The 21,026-nt window shown below is 41.7% G+C and overlaps 1 protein-coding gene across 3 annotated transcripts in view; it reads right to left on the bottom strand.

Annotated features, from left to right (window-relative positions):
• Positions 1-21,026, bottom strand: part of phkb (phosphorylase kinase, beta) — a 123,414-nt gene that overhangs the window by 65,694 nt on the left and 36,694 nt on the right. For all 3 annotated transcript variants that reach the window (XM_060911641.1, XM_060911640.1, XM_060911639.1), the window contains 3 exons: positions 16,176-16,291; positions 8,138-8,201; positions 38-133 (listed from right to left, as the gene is read on the bottom strand). In XM_060911641.1, coding sequence (XP_060767624.1) covers positions 38-133; positions 8,138-8,201; positions 16,176-16,291 — 276 coding nt within the window. The remainder of the gene's footprint in view (positions 1-37; positions 134-8,137; positions 8,202-16,175; positions 16,292-21,026) is intronic.

Raw genomic sequence — 21,026 nt, 5'->3', positions numbered from 1 at the left:
CGTATTGTTGAAAACGGCACCGTGGATCGTAACTTACGTGAGAACGAGACTCTCGGGGTAGGAGAGAAGACAGCGTCTGTCTGTTGCGGTTGTGAGCATCCAAATCCACAAATATTACAGACCAGGAACATCCCTGCACACACACACACACACACACGACTGTTATCATTGTCATGTCTTTCAGTTTAGGAGATGTCCGCCGAGCCTGCTGCTGCTGATAGCGGGGTTTTGTCCTGGACAACAATACCAGCGAGATGCCGTTTATAATCTGCCAAGTGATGAATGCGAGGTTTGGATTTCTATAAAAGCTTATGAGCCACTTTAAGAGCTTTTTTCTTCGCCGCGGGTTTCGTCCAATTTAAATCACAATGTTCCCTCAAAGAAACGTCACTCCCAAACAAACAATGACCCAAACGCAGTGTTCACGCACTGTATTTCACTGAAATGGGACTGAATTTGACAGCTGATGGGTCTGTGTGTGTGTGGAGAGAGTGAGCGATATGCCAGGGTGCCGCTTACACACCGCGACTGCTGGCAGCATTTCCACTACACTTGCTGTAAAGGTGGTATCGTCTGTGTTGATGAAACAGAACACCGGTCATGACTCAGACAAATTTGTTCTTCACAGAATATTAAACAGAGTGTGCACTCACACACACCAACACACTTAAACTCGCTTCCGAAATACACTCTGGAAGGCAAGCTACTAAAAAGATGAAAAATATTTTCCTATTTTAATGGTGTAATGGAGTTTAACGGTGCAGTTTATAATGGATCTGAATGAGAAGAGTTCGAGTTCATGGTGTAATTGATTTTAATGGAAACAGTTTAATGGAGTTCATTAGTGTTTAATGGAATAATTGGTTTAATATTCTATAAAATATTATGAGTAGTATATTACATACTGTACATGATCATGTATAAACAAACATTTATAAAAACGAGAAAAGCTGAAAAACAAATGTATTTCCGGGCGTAGGAGGTTATTAAAGATGAAGTACATAACGACACACGCGGACAAGAGAAACATGATTCCTGCTTACATAACTGGCAGCACTGAGCTGAAAAGGATTTTATAAAAGGAGCAAAATGTCACCTGACGCCTCCACAGACAGAGTGTTAGACACACACACTTTTGAATCTGTATTGGAGGTGAGTGTCTAAAAACCGCAGCGTTACACAGCTTTTCTGTGCTTCAGCAGTCCGCTGTAGTGTTTTACTCTCCCATCAGGGAGTGTGTGATCCCTCAACATCGAGGGCCCTCCAATCACTGCAGCACCACAGCCATTTATTCCACTGTGTCCTGTCTGTGCCCACACACACACACACACAGCAGGTGCCATTTAGAGCATCACTTCACCCATCAGAAAGCCAACAATGAAGTGGAGCAGCTCTCCTGCTGGACGAGGAGGTTTCATAACATCCCGATTTACACCAGCATGTGGAAGAATGAGTGCAGTGAGAGTCAAGAGGTGGAGTGTGTCTTTCTCTCTCTCTCTCACACACACACACACACACACACGTATGTACTGTTTAAAAGTGGAGGATATTGGTACAATCCAGTTCTGCGATTTCTAATACAGAGCTGCAGTTTAAAATATAAAGACAGATAGACAGCTGTCTGTCTGAGAGGTCTAGCTAGACAGACGGTGAGACAGACAGCTCGATTCATTTGTGGACAGACGAAGAAACTGGCACACAGACAGACAGAGTCTTACAGAAACAGGCAGACAGAAAGACGTACCGATACGCAGTCTGACAAACTCTGAGATGAGACAGGCAGAGACAGGAGTTGGGCAGATTGATAGACAGACGGAGAATCAGACAGAAAGGCAGATAGACCCAAAGAGAAACAGACAGAAAGACCAGACAGACAGACAGAGAATCTGAGAGACAGGCAGAAAAGTTCACAGAGAAACAGACAGATAAGATAGGAAGATAGACGACTGACAGATGATACAAACAGATAAAGATAAGCCAGACGATTTATCAGATAAACAGACAGGCTGCAGATGCAGCTCTTTACTAATCTAATAAAACCCCTCGGCTCATATGGGTTTTTGTTCCGTTCCTCTCTAACAGGGTTTGACCTTGACTCTCATCTATCTGTACCAACATGAGGATGTTTGTGACGGAGAAAACAAAACACTTCTGTGGATCGTCACTGTGGATCAGTGCATCTAAACCCGTCGCAGCGATGTGACTATAACTGCACACAAACATCACGCTCGCAGTAATGAGGTATGACAAAGACAAGTCCTTAATTACACACTCCTGAGGTTCATCTCAGATTAAAACGCTGCACAGCACGCTGGTGATTACGGTGGCCGAGAGAGACCGCAACACTTCCTAATTACGACAGCACTCGGAAAAGCAGAAAATACATGCATCAGAAAACAACGTGCAGATTGAGAGAGAAAGAAAACGAGTGCAAATTCAGACGATGCACACAAAATAAAAGCACTGCAAACAGGCACAATGCAATGGAAGTAGCAACAACAACCTACTGACCTACGGCCCCTTTAACGATTTGCGGGCTGAGCATGTTGAACTTAGCTATATTTTCACATTTATTATCAAATAAAGACATTGTTAATGTTAGTTATTGTCCTGTTGATACTCGCTAATAAAGCGAGAGCTAAATAAAGTTGCATTGCGAATGCTTTTGTTGCATTTTGTGAACGCTTCCATTGTCGCGTTTTGCAGCGCCTTTCTGTTTCTGCAAATTCGTGTGTGTTTGCAATCTCATCTCATCTCATTATCTGTAGCCGCTTTATCCTGTTCTACAGGGTCGCAGGCAAGCTGGAGCCTATCCCAGCTGACTACGGGCGAAAGGCGGGGTACACCCTGGACAAGTCGCCAGGTCATCACAGGGCTGACACATAGACACAGACAACCATTCACACTCACATTCACACCTACGCTCAATTTAGAGTCACCAGTTAACCTAACCTGCATGTCTTTGGACTGTGGGGGAAACCGGAGCACCCGGAGGAAACCCACGCGGACACGGGGAGAACATGCAAACTCCACACAGAAAGGCCCTCGCCGGCCACGGGGCTCGAACCCAGGACCTTCTTGCTGTGAGGCGACAGCGCTAACCAACCACTACACCACCGTGCTGCCGTGTTTGCAATCATTTTCTCAATTTGAAAGACGTTTCCTGACGCAATTACACGCTGTTGAGTTGATGCATGCGTTTTCTACGTTTGGTAGAGTTGTCATAATTTGGAAGTGTTGTGTCCTCTCTCAGCCACCGTAGATACTCCTGTAAACTGCGATAAGTTGAACAATTATCATGGTATTAATATTTTATAAAACGCTGTGCAAATTCACTAGAATGCAGGCCCAAATGCCACAAAGTTTTCTTTAAATAAAGTAACCGAGGACTTTTTCCACTTTTGCTGATGCATTAGTCCAGAACAAATGTGGCTCAGGTGCAGTAGGAGCTTTTTTTCGTCTTCAACAAGAAAACACATTAATCCTGCGAAAAGATCTTGAGGGGAAAGACAGAAACTAAATCAGAGCTAAAGGAGATCTGATCATTCGTCAGACACACAGGTGATCGAGACCGCTGTTAAACTGATCTCACCTGGCGCCGATGGACGCGACGGCATCAGAACGTAATTTACACAAAATTATCATTTATCTAAACAGGATGAGAAAAATATGCTTCAGTCCTAAAAACTGATTTTTAAACCTGCATTACTGTTTCAGACTCCTACAATCAGAGCGTGCTGCTTTACCAAACACACATCATCTGCGCGTGAGAACACCACATGAAGTGATTATACAACCCCAACTCCAAAAAAGTTGGGACACTGTGTAAAACAAATATAAATTATTTTACTATGGAGCCATGCAGTTTTAATACACTGAACAAAAATATAAACGCAGCGGTCCATATTTTATGAAATACAAATGTTCAGATAGAAATTCATTTTCAATGTGCCCGAGCCCAGTCCAGACGAGAACGTCGTAGCCCAGCAGTCAGGTCCAATCCTCGATGAGGTCTACGTGCATGGAGGCCAGCTTCTCTGAGTCGGTTTCTCACAGTTTGACTGCTGACCCTGCGATTGTGTCTCCCCATGGTCTCATCTGCGGTCCGTGTTGCAGTCCGGCACCGATCACGCAGGTGGGTCAGACGGATATGCCGGTCTTGTGCTGGAGTGGTGACACGTGGCCTGCGTGCATGTGGCATGTTGTCTGTGGTGCCATGCTGCTGAAATCGTCGTCGGAGGCGGACTATCGTGGAATAGCACCCCCAATTGACGCCCTACAGCTCTGATGGACATTCCAGCCTGCAGCATGCCAATGGCTCGTTCCCGGTTGATTCTGGTCATCTGTGGCATCTTGACATTTTTGTCATTTTAGGGTGGCCTTTTATTGGCCCCACATAAAGGATGGTCATGACATGCATTACTCAGTGAAATTTTTGTCTGCAATGGTCACACCCGACTGGATCATGGATTATCTCAAGTCTGGGCACTGCTCAGAACTTGAGTAGAGGGACATTTTTTTTTTTTTCAAAAAATGTTTACTGATATGCTATACTATCATTTGATGTGGGCAGAAAAAAAAAAAAATCAGTATCGGATGTACAAAATAAATACAATTTTTAGGTGCCGCGTTTATATTTTTGTTCAGTGTATGTACAGAAATCATTTTTGCAAGGCTCCATAGTAAGAGAGCCCAGGTGCTAAACTGGCCTGCCTGCAGTCCAGCCCGGTCTCCTATTTAAAACATTTGGTGCATTATAAAGCCCAGAATACCGTATGACAAAGGCGACCCCGAACTGTTGAGCAACTGTATATCAGGCAAGAATGGGACAACATTTCACTTTCAAAACTACAGCAGTTGGTCTCCTCAGTTCCCAAACATTTACAAAGTGTCGTCAAAAGTAAAGGTGATGCAACACACTGGTAAACACGCCCTTGTCCCAACTTTTTTTTTTTTAAATGTGTTGCTGACATCAAATGCAAAATGAGCTTATATTTTTCAAAAAAAAAAAAAAATTTCTCAGTTTCAACATGTTGTCTTTTTGTACTATTTTCAATTAAATATAGAGTTTCCATGATTTTCAAATTATCACAGTCTGGTTTAATTTACAGTTTACACAGCGTCCCAACTTTTTTGGAATTGGGGTTGTATATTAGAACATATCACATCACAGTGCAGTGAAGAAATGCTATTCTCCAAGATCAAGAAAATGTAGTGGTGCCATTCCACTTAAACCACGCCTACAGACAACATTTAAAAACAGAATGTGTGCGCGTTTTATTTCCTCATAACATATATACTCATTCTGGTACCTTATCGTTTCTATAGTAACCGGTCACTCACAGAGACTTGTACGGCAGGCGATCAAGAAGTTTTCTATGAGGAGAGATGCGTTTATTTAATATATACAGAAGGGGTTTCAGTGTCAGTACTCCCCAAAAGTCAGAGTCAGAGCTGTAAGTTGAAGTTAAGAAGAGTTTACACTTTGTTCAAGCTGCTTTTTTGTCTTATTAATTTCAAAAGAGGGAAAAAGAGAGAGAGGCTGGTAAGGGAGCAATTGTTTATAGCTGCTGTAACGCAAGGGAGAACAAAATCAAACTTGTTTCACTTACATCATCATCAAATGCAACTATAAATGAATTAAAAAAATACATCACTCTTTAATAAATAAAATGTGTAATCGTTTTTGAAGCTGGTGTTGCTATGGTTACATCTCGGGATTAATTCCATTTTTTTTTGTCACTTTTGAAGAAAAATGTTTACTTACACCCACACACGCAAATCATTCTGTTCTGTGTAATTAAAGTTTAAATTTGTTTAAATTTAATACAATTACACAAATAAGAAACCGTCCTCCAGGAGGTGGAGCTGGACCAGATCCAGCCCAGTTTAAAACTATAACCCATGAAACACTCTATAGCACAAACAACACACTTTAAAGCTCAGAGGCAACGGTTTTAATTTTATGCACATTTGAAACTTTATATGTTAAAAAACCCTCAGTAATTTTCTCCTGGTCCCAAGAAGTATTGTTAATAAGTAATAATTAAGATAAGTTAGTGCGGATCGTGGCGAATTTCTGTTCGGTGATTTTCGTGACCACTCGGCGCGTGACGTCATTCAAGACAAACAAACCGCTTGAGTTGAGTCCACTTCCGTTTGCTTACATCGCCGTTCGGCTTGAGTGCAGACGTGTGTTCAGGAATTTCCAAAAAAAAAAAAAAAACCCATGCCTTATTGCTGTGCAGTGAACTGTAACAACGGGACCGGTTCAGGAAGGTGGTTTTACCTTTTACCGAGAGAGGAGAAGAGGCGCAGCGAGTGGATTGGCTTTTTCTGAAAGAGAAGAGGCGGAGCGAGTGGATTGGCTTTTTCTGAAAGAGGAGACGAGGCGGAGAGAGTGGATTGTGTGCATGAAACAAAATCAAGCAGTCAAAGAAGAAACGGAGCAGCAACGCTCAAGCAAAAAGGAGAAGATTGGAGGGAAACATTTTTACTTTTGCTTGCAATTGACAAGTCAAGAATCCTGAGGGATCCTGTACAATCACTGTGGAAATGAGACAAAGGGAGATTTCCTCGCTTAGAGTCGGCTATAAATGGTATAATGCCGCGGATGGCAGGCTAATGTGGCTGACCGGCGCCCTGTCCAGTAATCGTTCCCTATATCCACTCGGGAGGGCGGCTTAATTATTCTTCAAAAGGGCTCTTATTTAGTATTACGATGAAAGTAGGAATTTATCATAACTACCAGGATAAATTGTTTGGGCGCGAGTCTTGTTGAGGTCCGGGGTCACCGCGATCAGAGTCGGCCGATTCCGAGGCCGCACGGTCAAACCAGTGAGCCACGTTCACCGATTGCTTCACAACGACCATAGGGTCATACAGATACGGTTTCACCTCTCCATATTCAATTTGGAGAGTTCCTACTTCAAAATCGCTCTCACTTTCAGACATTTTACACAACCTCTCACGACCAACGTCCGTACACGTGTGCTCGGCTCGCAAGTAAACACAGAGCTGCTCCGTCCGTTTGGCTTAAATGACGTCATGACGACGGGCCCCTGGCGGTGAAAGTGCGCATAAGTGAGATGTAAACAAACCTTCAGAAATTGGGCAAAACAGTATATTTTAACCGTTTTATTCAATTTTAGGGTGCAAATTAGACACTAGGAAGACTGAATTTGCTTTTTGGGTCGTTCTTCTAGACAATAAAGTTGATATTCTACGTTTCACCTCCAACCTTTGCCTATGACCTTTAACAACAGAGTCACAAACACAGTTGTTTCCACCCCCTGGCTCCAACTTCAGCCAGGTTAAAGGTGCTCGATCAGATCCAACTCCACCCTCTGGTCTTTTGAATTGACTCCACCAAGGGAAGAGGGGCTGGATCAGCTCTGACTCCAGTCCCTGTACCTTTGGTTTAACTCTGGCCAGGTAGGAGGAGCTGGATCAAGTCTGACTCCTCCCCCTGGACATTTGGTTTGACTCTGCAGAGGTAAGAGGGGCTGCATCAGCTCCAACTCCTTACCCTGGAGTTTTGGTTCATCTCCACCCAGCTAAGAGGGGCTGGATCAGATCTGACTCCACCCCCTGAACCTTCGATTTAACGCTGTCCAGGTAGGGGTTACAGATCAGGTCCGACTCCACTCCCTGGATTTTTGGTTTGACTTTTCCCGGGTAGGAGGAGCTAGATCAGGTCCAGCTCCACCCCTTGGGTTCTGCAGCGAGGGTTGCTTGACAAACAAAGGCTGAGCCTAAACCATTATTTATGATTGTTAGTGTGATTACACAGCATCAGTACTGTACATCAGAGGCGTCAAAATACCAATCAGAATTGGACATGCTCAGAAAGTGCGTGTTAGTTTTAGGTAAATTGACTCTAATTAGCACGATACACATTACTATGAAACATTTTAATTGTATATCGTTATAAGGAAAATCTGCAGTATTAAATCATTCTTAACATTTATTCCACAATATTCTAGCAAGTTCTGACCCAACATAATCAACCTCTTGTGTAAACTTATGAGGAAATACCATGATGAGTCATCACACCAGGGCTTCATTAAATCATTACATACCGTCCTTAATGTACAAATCAATAACATTGAATTAAGAAAGAACTCTTCAGTCCTACCTGGTTTCCAAAGAGGTTGAATCCATTGATGGCCTCAAGTGCTGCTTTGGCGAGTCCCACAGAGCTACAAAGTAAAGCCAAGGACAGATCAGATCAGACCAGACCAGAGGTGTGATCGATTTTAAACGTTCCTCTTTGTAGTTAAGCAAAGAACATTGCGTCTGCCATTTCTGAGCACTTAGTGAGAGAAAAAGAATCTTTCTTTCTGGATATCGATATCTATAACTGCTCTGAAAACGCAGTCACCTTCTATTGAAATTCAACAAAGCAAAGATCTTCTGCCATTTTTGTCTTCATCTCTAGTGACCCAAGTGCTGATGAGGCCAGGCGTAATGCTCCATGTGCCGGTGGTGGGAACATGCTCAAGTGTGCTAAATGATGTAAAATCAATGTTTAAAAAAATAAATAAATAAATAAATAAATAAATAAAATAAAACCCCAGGGAATGAACTGTGAGGCGATTCAGAATTTAGAAGAACATGGAAGAACCAGTCAGATCCATCCTGGTCATTTACTGTAATGGAGCAGGAGATTTGCTGAAGTGTTACCGTTTAGCAAACGGGCACAAATAAATGCAAAGGTAGGAGGTGAAAATGTTACTCTGGCAACAAGAAAGAAATTTTATATACGTCTATAATTAGGAAGAACCAAACAAACAATGTGAGACATACTGGTCTGACCTTTGATGATAAAATAAATAAAACCCTGTTTCCAAAAAAAATTGGGATGCTGTGCAAAATGTATAACAGAAATGTGACCATTTGCAAAATCATGGAAACGCTATATTTCACTGAAAATAATACAAGAGACAACATTTCAAATGTTGAAACTGAGAAATTTTTATTACTGTTTGGAAAACATATGACGCGGTACGCGGTGGTCCGGATCACCGTATTTTCCATACAAAACGAGGGCATTAATTAATTATTTTTCCTGGATTGTGGTCCGGTTCACCGTATGCTGTATTATATTACGATATAAATAAAAACTTACCAAAATCATACTGTGTTTGTCATTTAATACGAGTTTTTTTTACAAAGTCGTACATCATTTGTTATTTTTTCTCAAACCGGAAGAGAAATGCATGCGTAAAACACACGCGCAATAAAAGATACCAGTTCTAACGCATGTAAAAAAGCGGGAGCTGCCACGAGGGAAGTGAAAAATAATTTTACCAACTTTCGTCATTATGTCTCAGGGTGGTTATGAACAGCTTCTAAGGAATAAGAAAAAATGTGCTAGAGACTACAAAGCAACAGAAGAAAGGGCAAAGGAAAGAATTTATTCTAAATTAGGGGAAGAAGTAGCTGAAAATTTAAAATTTATTTGTCTTCTGAACTTGGTGGTCCGGACCACACCTGAAAACGGCGTGGTCCGGACCACAACGGTAGTCCGGACCACCGCGTACCGCGTCATATGCTCATTTTAAATTTGATGTCAGCAACATGTTTCAAAAAAATTGGGACGGGGTGTGTTTACAACTGTGTTGAATCACCTCTACTTTTAACAACACTAAACATTTGGTTACTGAGGAGACCAACTGCTGTCGTTTTGAAAGCGAAAGGTCACATTCTTGCTTGATATCGGATTTCAGCTGGTCAACAGTTCAGGGTTTTCATTCTAGTATTTTGTTTGTTTGTTTGTTTCATGCACCAAATGTTTTAAATGACACAGGTCTGGACTGCAGCAGGCCAGTTTAGCACCTGGACTCTTACTACTCAGCCGTGCAGTTTTAATATGTGCAGAAAGCGGTTTGGCGTCGTCTTGCTGAAAGAAGGAAGGCCTTCCCTGACGGTTGAGAGTACGTCGTGCGCGTTCTGGCTGCCGCTTCTCACCAGAGCTTTTTTTAATTTTATTTCTTTTTCTATTTTCATTTATTTATTTATTTATTTATTTATTTTTTCTGTGTGTTTGAGTAGTTTGAGGTTTGTTTGAGTGTTTTGTCCGCCAGTTGTGGTGTAGCTCCAGACCCAGTTTTGGGCGTCGGTTCCCTCCAGGCCTTGGTTCGCCGTGGGTGATGCCTGTGCTCCCAGCTATGGACTGCAGTGAGCCTGTTGCTCATTTTACATCGTGGTTGTCCAGCGCTCTGTGCTTTAGTGCTTGGCGTGATGTTCCGAGCTATGTTGCTCGGTGGCGTCGCAGCGGCTGTGCAGGCGGTTTGGGACACACCAGCGCTCTGTGTGGCGGAGCGTCTCTGCTCGCTTTGTGGATCCATGGCGTGGTGTTCAAGCGATGTTGCTGACGGCGTTGCGGCGGCAGTGCTGGAGATGTGGGACTCGTTTTCGTGCGCCTTTTGGTGGGACTGTGGCTGCTACACCACTGGAATTACATCCTGACCCCTACTTGGTGGACTTTTTACTTTTTTTTAAAATTATTTTTATTTATTTATTTTTTCTTTGTCTATAATTGTAAAGCGTCCTTGGGTTTCTTGAAAGGCGCTATATAAATTTAACTTATTATTATAAAAAAGATTTTGTCTGGATGGCAGCATGTTGCTCTGAAACATGTTTACATCATTCAGCATTAATGACGCCTTCCCAGATGTACAAGCTACCCATGTCATGTGCACTAACGCCCCCTCATACCATCACAGATGCTGGATCTTGAACTGTGCACTGATAACACTCTTGATGGTCCCTCTCCTCTTTAGCCTGGAGGACGTGGTGTCCATGATTTTAAAATAAATTAAAAATTTTTGATTCGTCAGACCTCAGGACAGTTTTCCACTTGGCCTCAGTAAAAGAGCTCAAGCCCACAGAAGGTGGTGGCCTTTCCAGATATTGTTTATATTTGGTTTTAACTTGCATTTGCAGTGACAAACTGTGCTCACAGACGATGGTTTTCGGAAGCGTTCCTGAGCCCACGCAGCAATTTCCACAGAACCGTGTCCGTTTCTAATGCAGTGCCACCTGAGGACTCGAAGATCACAGGGCTTCCAGTGTTGGTTTTTAGCCTTGTCTCTTGTGTACAGAGATTTCTCCAGATTCTCTGAATCTTTTATGATATTACGTCACAGTAATGGTACCGTGTGGTTTTATTTTGGCTCCCTCAGGCACAATGTAGCTTCGTCTCCCTCGGTTGCAACGTAGATGGGAACCAACTCTCCGAAAACATCATAAACACAATATTTGAAGATAATTATTCAACACATACAGTATGTATCATGATACTTAGTTTTGCTAACAAACTGCCAACCAAATCGTAGTGCTGCATTTAAGAATAAACCGTTAACAAACTGAAGTCAAGGCGGTTTTTAATGTCTATTACAAAGAGTAACTTTTAAAGATTAAAAACAGTAGAACGCCAACATTAAACTCCTGAGTTTGTCGTCATTTTTGGTGCTCACTAAATCACCTGTGACGACGGCACAAATTTAATGCCCACAGTCAAAAAGAGCTTCACTGCTAACTTAGGTTTTTCGCGTCACATTTTCTGCTGCAGATGTTTCTTAAATGTCATTTCTCTGTAATTTCCACCTTTTCCTGCTTTAATCTCCCATTCATTCTCCATCCTGAAGTGATCAGATGGCATAAGTGCTCATAAGTGCCTGAGTCTCTGCCAACAACCTCAGTTCAACTCCAGCTCCAAAATTTGGAACGTAGAACCAGTACCATCAGGGGATTGGCTTCAAAAGCAAGCGATTAAGTGTAGAAAAATGTCTTCAAAGATTCCCTCTGTGGGAGACTGAAATGCTGGATACTGACAAATACACGGAAAGTTAGCAATTACTTAGTCGCTAATTTTAAAGAGATTAATTAATAATTAAAGAGCCCAGTGTCCAATGGGACTGAAAAGCCCTGCGTGTGTTACAGCCATTTAAAATTCCCCTCATGTTATGTTTCTTGGCTGGAGGTGCGCTGCTGAAAGGCTGTGGGCTTTCACTCAGGGAAACCTGGCACGATGTCAGCGTAAGTGCAAAGTGATGACTCACGCAGCAGCAAAATGACGTCCATTTGCTTTGTTCAGGTCTCCAGCGTGATGATTTAAGAAGTGTGCGGAAACATTTATCACCTTCCGCACGCTGGATCTCTGCCCGATCTTTCCCCGGCGCTCTTTCTTCCACCTGCTGACTGCTCCGGCATGCAGCTCCAGTCATCTATCACGCTCGGATTAAGCAAGTTTGTGCTGATGTGCACACAATACATTACCTCCAGTACGACTATTAATGGCTTCTAAAGTGATGAATTTCCTTTTTAAATAGAGAACTCCGACAGTACAGTGTACATGCAATATTCCATGTCCTTTATTATTTTATCCAATTAGCAGAGGATTAAATAAAGAAAAAAAATTTATTTTGCTTGCTAGGTAGCTATGAAAAATAAATTGGATATTATAAATTTTAAACAGTGGTGTGACTGCAGCACACATTTCATGGCCAAGGTTAGAAGCTTTGGAATATTTTTACGATGGTATCGTGAAATTCAAGCTTATAAAACTTCAGTTGTCAAATTATTTGGTTTACACAGACTGCAAATAGCACAGAAGTCTTTCTTTCAAAGAAAAACACTTTCATAAATAATACTGCAGTATTGAATAATAATGTACTTATGCTTCAGATGGTTTTTAAGTAGTGAAACAAAATTTAATGAGAAATATTAACTACTTTGTTAGTTAAATTCTAACTGGCACAGTAACACATCTTGCGTAACCTTTGTTTAATGTTTATTATTAAGTTGTAATTTAAGTGCATAAATAGTTATTTTAATAAATTTAAACAAAAGAACATTGAAATAAATGCAAATGTTTTGTAAAAATCTTGTTAAAGCATGCTTGTTAAAATTAATTGCACAATAAATGTCTAATTAAATTCCAAGTTGTGTGTAAATTAGACAGCACGGTGATTTACCTTTTGGCATTATTATTATTGCGCATGACAATCATCATCATCGTTATTTTCAGTTTTTGACTCATAAAAATGTTAACCGCAATATTTTTAAAGATAAATGAAGGAGTCGATTCTCTAATTGGCTCTCGGGTGAGACGCTGTGTTGTGGAGATAAACAGGTATTGAGTGGCTGTGGATTGATCCCTTCTTTAAAAAAAAAAAAAAACACTCCAGGTACAACCCCGATTCCAAAAAAGTTGGGACAAAGTACAAATTGTGAATAAAAACGGAATGCAATGATGTGGAAGTTTCAAAATTCCATATTTTATTCAGAATAGAACATAGATGACATATCAAATGTTTAAACTGAGAAAATGTATCATTTAAAGAGAAAAATTAGGTGATTTTAAATTTCATGACAACACCACGTCTCAAAAAAGTTGGGACAAGGCCATGTTTCCCACTGTGAGACATCCCCTTTTCTCTTTACAACAGTCTGTAAACGTCTGGGGACTGAGGAGACAAGTTGCTCAAGTTTAGGGATAGGAATGTTAACCCATTCTTGTCTAATGTAGGATTCTAGTTGCTCAACTGTCTTAGGTCTTTTTTGTCGTATCTTCCGTTTTATGATGCGCCAAATGTTTTCTATGGGTGAAAGATCTGGACTGCAGGCTGGCCAGTTCAGTACCCGGACCCTTCTTCTACGCAGCCATGATGCTGTAATTGATGCAGTATGTGGTTTGGCATTGTCATGTTGGAAAATGCAAGGTCTTCCCTGAAAGAGACGTCGTCTGGATGGGAGCATATGTTGCTCTAGAACCTGGATATACCTTTCAGCATTGATGGTGTCTTTCCAGATGTGTAAGCTGCCCATGCCACACGCACTAATGCAACCCCATACCATCAGAGATGCAGGCTCTGAACTGAGTGCTGATAACGACTCGGGTCGTCCTTCTCCTCTTTAGTCCGAATGACACGGCGTCCCTGATTTCCATAAAGAACTTCAAATTTTGATTCGTCTGACCACAGAACAGTTTTCCACTTTGCCACAGTCCATTTTAAATGAGCCTTGGCCCAGAGAAGACGTCTGCGCTTCTGGATCGTGTTTAGATACGGCTTCTTCTTTGAACTATAGAGTTTTAGCTGGCAACGGCGGATGGCACAGTAAATTGTGTTCACAGATAATGTTCTCTGGAAATATTCCTGAGCCCATTTTGTGATTTCCAATACAGAAGCATGCCTGTATGTGATGCAGTGGCGTCTAAGGGCCCGAAGATCACGGGCACCCAGTATGGTTTTCCGGCCTTGACCCTTACGCACAGAGATTCTTCCAGATTCTCTGAATTTTTTGATGATATTATGCACTGTAGATGATGATATGTTCAAACTCTTTGCAATTTTACACTGTCGAACTCCTTTCTGATATTGCTCCACTATTTGTCGGCGCAGAATTAGGGGGATTGGTGATCCTCTTCCCATCTTTACTTCTGAGAGCTGCTGCCACTCCAAGATGCTCTTTTTATACCCAGTCATGTTAATGACCTATTGCCAATTGACCTAATGAGTTGCAATTTGGTCCTCCAGCTGTTCCTTTTTTGTACCTTTAACTTTTCCAGCCTCTTATTGCCCCTGTCCCAACTTTTTTGAGATGTGTTGCTGTCATGAAATTTCAAATGAGCCAATATTTGGCATGAAATTTCAAAATGTCTCACTTTCGACGTGTGATATGTTGTCTATGTTCTATTGTGAATACAATATCCAGTTTTTGAGATGTATAAATTATTGCATTCCGTTTTTATTTACAATTTGTACTTTGTTCCAACCTTTTTGGAATCGGGGTTGTATTTTAAAAAGAGTGAGACTTAAATAAATCAGCTTTCACTAATACAAGTTCAGTATCCGCAACTTCTCATTTACTGAAAGGAGGCGAGCCGGAGTCAGGTGTAATAATAATAATAATAATAATAATAATAATTTTTAGAAGTATGGGAATGTGTAATCATAATAGTAATAAACAACTGAATGAACAAGAAAGACATTTTTGTTCTTTTCCTTGAAAAATCATTCTAGATTTTTATATAACAGCAGGGATTCATTCTCAAATCTGATTGGTCAGAGACAGACAGGGAAGCAGTTAGACAGAGAGCCAGACAGAGAGGCATGCAGGCAGACGGAGAGACAGGGAGGCAGGCAGACGGACAACTAGACGGAGGGAGACAGACAGCTCGGCAGGCAGACACACAGAGACAGACAGACATAATATTTTTCAGTTTCTCTTAAAGGAACAGTCCACCGTACTTCCATAATGAAATATGCTCTTATCTGAATTGAGACGAGCTGCTCCGTACCTCTCCGAGCTTTGCGCGACCTCCCAGTCAGTCAGATGTGCTGTCACTCCTGTTAGCAATGTAGCTAGGCTCAGCATGGCCAACGGTATTTTTTGGGGCTGTAGTTAGATGCGACCAAACTCTTCCGCGTTTCTCCTGTTTACATAGGTTTATATGACCAGTGACATGAAACAAGTTCAGTTACACAAATTGAAACGTGGCGATTTTCTACGCTATGGAAAGTGCGCACTATAATGACAGGCGTACTAACACCTTCTGCGTGCTTCGGCAGCGCATTGATACGGAGCTCAGATATCAATGCGCTGCCGAAGCGCGCAGAAGGTGTTAGTACGCCTGTCATTATAGTGCGCACTTTCCATAGCATAGAAAATCGCCACGTTTCAATTTGTGTAACTGAACTTGTTTCATATCACTGCTCATATAAACCTATGTAAACAGGAAAAACGCGGAAGAGTTTGGTCGCATCTAACTACAGCCCCAAAAAATACCGTTGGCCATACTGAGCCTAGCTACATTGCTAACAGGAGTGACAGCGCATCTGACTGCGTCTGACTGACTGGGAGGTCGCGCAAAGCTCGGAGAGGTACGGAGCAGCTCGTCTCAATTCAGATAAGAGCATATTTCATTATGGAAGTACGGTGGACTGTTCCTTTAACATATCCAACAGATGTTATTTATTATTCGCCGTTTCTTTGACCTTCATTTTGTTGCATCACATTAGTGAGGAATTCACCATCAGTAAAGTGAACTCTCTGAGCAAATAAAACCAGTGCTGATATTTCAGGTCAAGGACACATGATGGTGTTATAAAGGAGTTATAAATATGTTAATAACCATGGCACGGTGAATAAAGATGGCGACTCACCTGGAGTGCAGCTCTGTGCTGCCGTTGTTGTATTTACTTCCTCTCTCCCACATGCCGAAGTCCGGGACACGGTACGCCCTCTCTACACAAAACACCAGGTTCTGGATGAAGGACACCTACACACACACACACACACACACACACACACACACACACACAAAATAATAATAATAAATCTGTACCATTTTCTTAAATGCACGTTTTACACACAACTCTGTGTGAATGCTTTTAAAAAATCACCCGTCGCCTTTTCGCTCCCAGCACGGTTTCCAAAAGTTACAAAACAAAAATCAGCTTTTCAGAAAAATCAGCGTTCAGGGCTGCTTTGTACCTCCCAGTCAATCAGGTTGCAATTTGGGAGGACGAGCGAGAAAAATAAAACATAGAGGACTCTAGTAGTGAGCAAACATGAGATTTAAGAAAATATTCTTCTATATTCTTAAAAATAAACTAAAAATTATAATAAATCAGCTTCATTAATTGTTTTAGTAAATCTGTGTGTAAACATTTGTGCAAATTAAACCAAAAAAAAAAAGTGACGCTAGAGTTACAAAAATGTCTGTAACACACAAAAAAAGTGCTTTTCTGACACAAATCACTTGCATGCAGCGCCACTCAACTCCATGACCGGTAAAACGCACAGGCCGCTGCCTGGAGGAACGAAACGATCGATCGGGGAAAGCCGGGGGAGGGAAAAAAAAGTAGTAGTCGTTATTTTGACTCACTTCTATACCGATAAAATATTTAATAATATATCAATAATAATAAGCAAGCAGTAAATCTTCCGTCAGCTGAGGCGTCTGTTTGGGATTTACGGCTCTGTGCAGATGGCCCGTCCCGTCCTCCGCTTATACACCGGCATTTATTTTATCAGTCATTTGGGTTTGTGTTGGCTCGCCTTCTTTATTTTAGATTCTTTAATTAAATGCCAGTAATATACAACAACGGGTTTTGACAAAATGTTCTCGATTTGCACAGTGCTGTGCAAAAGTCTTCGGCACCTTTTTTCCCCCTCCATACAAACCTTGTTATAGATTTCTATTTTACGACGTCTACGTTATCGAGTCGGTACAGAGTCCAAACGCTCGTTTTCCAGCACAAAATTAAATGTTACAGAAACAAAAAAGTTTGTATCTGATCAGCATATTCCATAAGAGACACTTTTCAGATGAAAAAAGAAAGCATAATGAAGGCTGCTGGGTTTTGGTGTAAAATGAAGAAGTGAGTGTGACAGTCAAAGTGTCCAGAAGAACTGGGGCTGGTTCTGGAAGATGCTCAGGAAAACCTACAGATCATTTCCGCATAAAACTGACCTCACTGGACCTCAGACAGATTTTTTTTTTTAAAAGCAAAGCGTCGTCTCACACCAAATACTGACTTTGTTTCATTTATTACGGCTCACTGATTACTGTTTATAGTAATTTTTTTAAACATTTCATTATTTTTTAAAGCCATTTTTGGTCGACAGCATTTCTTTACATGTGCCTCAGACTCTTCCACAGTACTGTAGCTCTCTGGCCCTGTCCACACGGCAACGGATTCAGGAGAATCTGATAAAATTGTTTATCGTTTCGGCCTGGCGTCCACACGGCACCGGCGTTTTGGGTGCCCAAAACGAAATCTTTTGAGAACGGGTTCCAGAGTGGAAAAATCTGGCAACGGCGCCGTTGCGAAGTCGTCTGGATGAGTAGAACGGATTTGTTTACGATGACATCACAACCACATGACTGTCAGTGCTTCACGCCGGGTAGAAGTGTAACAAACTTGATGCGAGTTGTCAACAAATCCGATAACTTGGTTCATGAAACGCGCTTACAAAATATTTTCACTGTGAATATTTATTGTGTAATGGTGCAAAGTGAGAGAGAGAGAGAGAGAGAGAGAGAGAGAGAATAGCCCTTAGGGCAGAGTCTTTAGTCCAAACACTGCGTAAGCAGTACCAAACCATGCACCGCCCGTGCGCTTTCCAAAAACAAAAACAATCCCACCAGCAAACATAGGAAAAAAAAAAAAAAGGAGCGATCTCACCTCTTCAGATGTTGGTTTAAGTCCGACAATACATTCCTCAAAAAGGGCGTAGAAGAACAAAGTAATCCATCAACGTGTAGCATTCAATTTATTCCGGACCATTAAAGAATTCTGGAGGATATCAGAATGTTGGCGTACCGGCTTCCATCTACCCCCGTTCATTCCTCTTTCCGCGTCTTTCGTTTTACGCTACTGATTAATAATCAAAACTTTGTGGCTGATGCTACAGAAGAAGGGGTTTATGCGCATGCGTCTACTTCTATTGTTCTGGTGTCTCCGATGGGGCCGTCTTACAGCGCACGTAGAGGTGTGGCATGTGTATTGCATCGTTTTCAGCAAGCGTTGCGTTGCCATATGAACCTGATATTTTACTGATCCGTTGCCCATGTGGATGCGATATTTAAAAAAAAAAAAAAATCTCGTTGCCGTTGTCGTGTGGATGTAGCCTTAGTCTCGGACTGAGTGAACTAGCATGAGGATGTGTTTTTGATCGAGACCCCAAAGCTCTTCTATACGTCGCTCTGGATAAGGGCGTCGACTAAACGCTGTAAAAGTAATAAAAATAAGCAGTTTATCCTCCACAGTATATCCCGGATATAAAAACGCAGTTATCCATGCAGATTATATGCTTTGGAGTTGATCAAGTCGAGGTTTATATTAGTCAGTCATCTACACACACTCAGGAGCATGAGGAGGCCATGAACGTTTGTTTTTTTCCCCTGGAATTTATAGTATTTTCATCATCAATCCCAACTTTACTGTGTAAACACTCATGCTAAGAATTTAATCTTAAATCCATTCGTGTACAGTTTGATAAATGAGACCCGGCATGTGCATTTCCCCCGGTATGTGACGTCCCATGTTTAACTCGCGCAAGCAGCTCAAATTCTCCCGAGTTTCAGCCTCCAAAGCGACAAAGAAAATGAAGAACCTCCTCTTCGCCATCTGCATTTCTGAGAATAATAAAACTATTACAGTCTAGTTAGTTAGCTGATGCTAGCTAGGACGGGTAAGCGTGTTGCTATGGTTACAGTTTTTCTTTTGTTTCATATATTTTTGTCCTGCAGTGAGCCATTTTTCAACAATATACAGTAATATCCCCAATGTTATAAACACATTTCGGCCCTGCAGTGCAGTGGGATTTTTTCCCCATTCACATTTCCGCCGTGAACGCTGCGTCCTCGTGCGAGAATAACGACCTACAGAACAGCATTGCTTCACAGCACCAATTCATCACCCGTGTGTGCGCGCGCGGGCGACAGTGACTTCCATGTAGCGCAGGAGCGTTCCCACATCGGGACGTTAAAATTGAGGCCACGGGAAACACACTGGAGAAGAATGATGACTTTGGAGCGTGTAAATGTGGAAGTGTGTAATCAGCAGGGAGAGAAATGAGTGACGAGGACTTTAATTTAACACAAGGAAAGCAGAAAAGCCCTTAAGCATGCTGAAATAGGGCATGGAACAAGAGAAAGGAGGAGAGATGGAAGAGATTTGTATTTTATGGTAAAATAAAAAATGATTTACGCGGAGGGTTTTACAGGAGGAGAAATAAACAGCAGTGGCCCAAAATGACGATCTGATTTCTCCGCTTCTGTCTCTTCGTCTGCACAAAACCCGACATTCTTCTCATTTTCTCTCCCTTTTATTCTAAATTTCATAATTACACTACAGTATATTACTACAACACATTACCTGATGTACAGCTCTGCTGGATTCTGATTGGTCAGAAGGCGTCAATTTTATTTTCTTTATCAGCAGCTTTATCGGATACGTTATCATTTCTATAGTAACGGCTCTTTCACAGGGATTTGTACAGCGGACGCGCCACATAAACAGGTTTAAAAAGACTGTTGATTTCTGTAAGATGTTTTTTATATTTATAGAAGGAGTCTCCAGTTTCAGAGGTAAAACTAACTCAGTTTTCTGGTCTCTTCAGGACAGAGGAGTTTCTCAGGAACAGGACAAGCAGGAGTTTTTTTGTCTTATTAACTTCAAAAGAGGTTAAAAAAAGGACTAAGAATATGTGCAAGTTTGCTGATTTAGTAGAAATAAAGGTGCTGTTAAAGTGCACACACACACACACACACACACACACACACACACACACACACACACACACACACACACACAGAGGAGAGTTGAATGATGGAGTCCTTGACTAAGAGCCGAGGATTTTTTTAATGAGATTTACAAAAAGAGCCGAAACTCCTGCACAGGAACGACTGACTAAATCTCCCAATTCTCTCTCATTTGCTCTGTCGTCCATTAATAAAAGGCAGAATTGGCTCACTGATTTCACATCTATGCTTTTTAAATCGTATTACGCTGCCCCATGGCACTGTTTAAACACAGCAATTAAAACCCCGCTCCGCAAATGGAACAAAAATCCCATAAAAGCTCTTCTGGCAATCTGTTTGGAAGAGTTAGGAAGGTGAGATTGGGGGGGGCAGAGAGACAGACAATGAGAGAGAGAGAGAGAGAGAGAGCGAGAGAGAGAGAGAGAGAGAAAGAAAACAAGAGGTGCAGAGAGACAGACAATGAGAGAGAGAGAGAGAAAACAAGAGAGAGGTGCAGAGAGAGAGAGAGAGGTGCACAGAGAAAGGCAGAGAGACAGACAAAAACTGAGAAAGACAGAGAGAGAGAGAGAGAGAGAGCAGAGAGACAGACAAAAACTGAGAAAGACAGAGAGAGAGAGAGAGAGAGAGAGAGAGAGAGAGACAGAGAGAGAGGTGCACAGAGACATGCAGAGAGAGAGACAGAGAGAGAGAGAGAGAACAAGAGAGAGGTGCAGAGAGAGAGAGAGAGAGGTGCACAGAGAAA

Source organism: Neoarius graeffei, chromosome 27 (assembly GCF_027579695.1).
Source record: "Neoarius graeffei isolate fNeoGra1 chromosome 27, fNeoGra1.pri, whole genome shotgun sequence".
Classification (NCBI taxonomy): domain Eukaryota; kingdom Metazoa; phylum Chordata; class Actinopteri; order Siluriformes; family Ariidae; genus Neoarius; species Neoarius graeffei.
The sequence above is the reverse complement of the archived record's forward strand: the minus strand, read 5'-3'. Positions and strand labels throughout refer to the sequence as shown.